Source organism: Volvox carteri (genome assembly GCF_000143455.1).
Source record: "Volvox carteri f. nagariensis unplaced genomic scaffold VOLCAscaffold_76, whole genome shotgun sequence".
In the NCBI taxonomy this organism is placed as follows: Eukaryota; Viridiplantae; Chlorophyta; class Chlorophyceae; order Chlamydomonadales; family Volvocaceae; genus Volvox; species Volvox carteri.
The window spans coordinates 9,378-13,444 of record NW_003307619.1 but is presented as its reverse complement, the minus strand read 5'-3'; the positions used below and the strand labels follow the sequence as shown (position 1 = coordinate 13,444).

The 4,067-nt window shown below is 53.5% G+C and overlaps 1 protein-coding gene across 1 annotated transcript in view; it reads left to right on the top strand.

The window, feature by feature from the left end:
- Positions 1 to 2,860, top strand: part of VOLCADRAFT_107747 (uncharacterized protein) — a gene marked incomplete at both ends in the record, with an annotated part of 27,372 nt that extends 24,512 nt beyond the window's left edge. Inside the window, 4 exons of the mRNA XM_002957591.1 lie at positions 146 to 348; positions 453 to 529; positions 1,189 to 1,310; positions 2,554 to 2,860. Of these exons, the coding sequence (XP_002957637.1) occupies positions 146 to 348; positions 453 to 529; positions 1,189 to 1,310; positions 2,554 to 2,860 (709 nt within the window). The remainder of the gene's footprint in view (positions 1 to 145; positions 349 to 452; positions 530 to 1,188; positions 1,311 to 2,553) is intronic.
- Positions 2,861 to 4,067: the final 1,207 nt, after the last annotated feature.

Here is a 4,067-nt window from a genome sequence, read left to right as displayed (position 1 = left end):
CCCGGAAGTATTGAACTCTGGTGTGCTTTAGGGGATTCCTATGAACATCAGAGCCTAAACGTGATACCGCTTAGTTTTGAGCTGGGAGGTAACATGATATCAGCTAGCATGTTCAAGGAGCAGAATGCAATGTATTACTTCAAAGGCTGTTTGGGATCAGCCAGGAGGGCCTGGCCATTGGCGGGCCCGCGCCTGGCAAGGCGACCGCCACCAGCAACTTCATGACGCAGTTTCAGAAGAAGGTCTTGGACAAGATCCTGCGACCGTCGACTATCACTGCAGACCACGGTGCTGTGGCAGCCGCAGTGGGAGCTGAGGCAGTGGATACTGCGGCTAACGACGGTGATGGTGCAGCAGCGAGAGCAGCCGCTGGGAACAGGCGGTGGGTGGCGGAGAGGCTGCTGCCATGGGCACGCATGCCGTGGATGGTGGCACGGGTGGCGGCCGCACAGGAGGCATCGCAGCAGCAGCAACCGCAGGGGGGGACACCGGCACGGGTCCCAGGCAGGGCGAGGCGGGCGTTGCCCAGGTAGAAAACCTAGCAGTTTGGAACCTGGGGAGCATGTTTAACAAGGTCGAGGGGTGCTGATGGGTTATGTCAACTTTCAATGTCAGGGCAGCTTGTTGGGTCTTACCCTGATATTTTACCTTGAACGTAAGTGTAGCAGCCGGTACACAGTACGGTGCTATAAATACGCGCAGAGCGCGACCGCCAGCAACTCGAGAGACCTTTTCAGCGGTCAGCTGCTACATTTGGTATCGAGACCTCGTGAAAATTCACGATCCTGAAGTCGTCGGTTCAACCCCCACCGATCACGTTCGAGTGGTATTCGGGTGTGGCGACTCAGAGAGCGAATATCGCACAAATTATAAAAGTAGCTGAACCGACTGGACTGTCTCTGTGCCTGAAAAATCTGAAGACGGCTAGGCGCATGTGAGTCGGCACATGACGTGACGTGGAGTAAATACCCACTGCCCGAGGGTAGGCGAAGGTAGGCACAGGCTGGCGGTATACGAGGCTCTAAGGGCCCGGGACGGTTCCCTTCAAAGGGGGGGGAATGTAGCAGCCGGTACACAGTACGGTGCTATAAATACGCGCAGAGCGCGACCGCCAGCAACTCGAGAGACCTTTTCAGCGGTCAGCTGCTACAGTAAGCACTGGATGTTGCTGCCCCCCCCCCACCACAGGACGAGGATACCACCAACTACGATGCGTCCAAGGAGTGGGTCAGCGAGGTGCCAAGAGTGGCTAAGGGTGCAGCTGGCAAGCGCAGGCGGGGTGGCGGTGATGATGACGACCTGGGTACGAGGTCAGGGCACAAGGTTGGAAATAAACGGCAGAAGGGGAACAAGGGTGCAGGCCGGGGCAGGGGTGCAAGCAAGGGGACCACCAGAGGTGCGGGGAAGGGCGGCGCAGGCAAGGGAGGGCGGAGGGGGCAGACAGAGGAGGGTAGCTCGGAGGGTGGGTCGGATGCTGGTGAGGAAGAGGTCCTAGCCGCTGGCGCTGGGGAGGAGTCCAGCTTGGAGGACCCGGGCAAATATAGCGAAGCTAGCAGCAGCAGCAGTGGCAGTGGCAGCAGTGACAGTGGTGGAAGTGAGCAGTAACATGGCAGCAGTGATGAGCACTTGGGGGTGCACACACCAGGTCGGCCCCAGGCAGGATGGGACAGACCAATCCCAATAGGTGCCGGCATATGTACCGGCGCCGGTACATGTCATGCATCGGGGGTTTCTTCCGTAGGAGTAGGCACGAACTCTGCAAGTGGTGGTGAGACTCCTTGACGAGCACTTGCTGTATGGGGGGTGACATGAACGCTGTTTTCGAGGACGATGGTTGAGATGAATGCATCAGGCTGTCAGGCTGGCTGGTTGGCGTTGTGAGTCCAAAGACTTAGGCTACTTTGACAAGGGGTGTGCGTCCATTTTGAGGCTTGCCACAAGTATTCACCAATCGTTAATTTAACATGCAGTAAGCGTCACATCGCAGAGTAATATCTGCCTGTGTAACCCGTGATAACAGGGTCTTCACCCGTAATTGTATGTGTAATTGGTTACATGCCCCGTAATTTACCCGCAGCACCGCGTAATATTCACCCGTAATCACTGGGTCTTCACCCGTAATTTTGCGTGTAATTGGTTACATGCGCCCGTAATTCACCTCCAGCACCGCGTAAAATCCACCCGTAATCACTGGGTCTTCACCCGTAATTCTGCGTGTAATTGGTTACATGCGCCCGTAATTAACCTCCAGCACCGCGTAAAATCCACCCGTAATCACTGGGTCTTCACCCGTAATTTTGCGTGTAATTGGTTACATGCGCCCGTAATTAACCTCCAGCACCGCGTAAAATCCACCCGTAATCACTGGGTCTTCACCCGTAAATGTTCACCTGTATCCTTGTGCTCAAATTACGGGACCCGTAACGTGTTATGGACCCGTAATTTCTGTCAAATTACGGGTGGATTGACCCAAAATTACGGGTAAAATGACCCCCCTTTTCCCAGAGTGTAAACGGCTCAGGAGCTGATTACCCGCGCTCCATCCTGGGGAAGGCCAAAGCACTTCAAGTTTGTGCACACTGGGATTCTGTACCTGGCAATGGTGGACTTCTGGGAAGGACCGCATGTGGACTTCGTCAACGTTAGGCTGCCGAATGACGGCTTCACCTACGTGCACAGTGGGCAGCAGGAAGAGGAGATTTTTTGGCACAGATGCGGCAGCTGGGTGGAGCTCGACAGCATGCTGCTGATGGAGTTCTTCCCGAACCTCACCAAGATTGTAGTGAACAAGTTCGCCTCAACCATCCTCATGGGTGGTCAATATTGTCCAGGTTGTGGTCAGTTCCATGCAACCAGCTGAGTCCTCCAACTTTAGATTAATGGTGTGTGAGTCACACATACATGCAATGATAAGGAGATCACTATGCTGAAAGGTGTCGCAAAATAGGTCCAGGAACAACAGTTATTTCGTGTGTTGAACTCATGAGCTGGAACCGCTTAGCAAACCTACCCCCTAGCAACTGCTGCTTCCAAGCCTGCAGCTTCACAAGCATGTCATACAACATGCACACATTGCTGACGGAAGCGAAACCAATTCATACAAGTGCATCAAGCACATTAAAACAGACACCACTAGCTCAGTCTCCACTAGCAAACGAGGTAGACAGCAGGAGTACCGCAGCTGAACGTAACGACTCAAGCGTGATTGGTGGGGGTTGAATCGACGACTTCAGGATGAAATTTCACGAGGTCTCGATACCAAATGTAGCAGCTGGCCGCTGAAAAGGCCTCTCGAGATGCTGGTGGTCGCGCTACGCGCGTATTTATAGCGCCGTGTTGTGAACCGGCTGCTACAAGACGGAGCACCTGCTGGGCGCCAGGGAATCAGGGTCCTCAGGACGCTCCAAGTCAGGACGTCGAGATGCAGCCCATCCAGGAAAAAAAGAGATGCAGCCCATCCAGGAAAAAAACGGGTGCACAGACGGGTTGCTGCGGGGAAGGTATGGAAAGAGCGCTAAAAGAGTAACGACTTCTGAATGTTAGGTTGTGATTTAGGGTTTTAGGCCTAAACCCCAGGCCTACTATGGCCCTCAGATTCAATGCAGGCGGCAATCCCTCACATCACCGAGTACCAGGCTACTGTAGCGCCCTCAGATGTATAACCAGTGTTTTTTTTAAGTAATATATTTCTTTTAAGGAATAAAGAGGCCATTTTGGCCTTTGGAAATAAGGAACAAATTGAGGCCGATCCGTACATTTTCATTCCTCCAGCCAAAAGCGTCCATTGCTGCCAGATTGCTCTGTAGTGTGCAGAACTTAGTATTATCGATCGTAGAATAGATATGAGGGGCCGTAAGAAGGTCAAGCCCGTGAGTCAACGCGGCATAGCAGAATGTATGACCGGTCCTTACATAGCCAAACACGCAAAAGGCAACGACTTGAACGCCGAACAAACACCAAAACAGCAAGATAAGCCTGAAATTTTTCCTGATGAAGGCGTTTGGGACGGCGGTGCTGTTGTCGGTAATGCATCGGCAATGGTGTTGCTGCCAGCGGCGACCGATGAC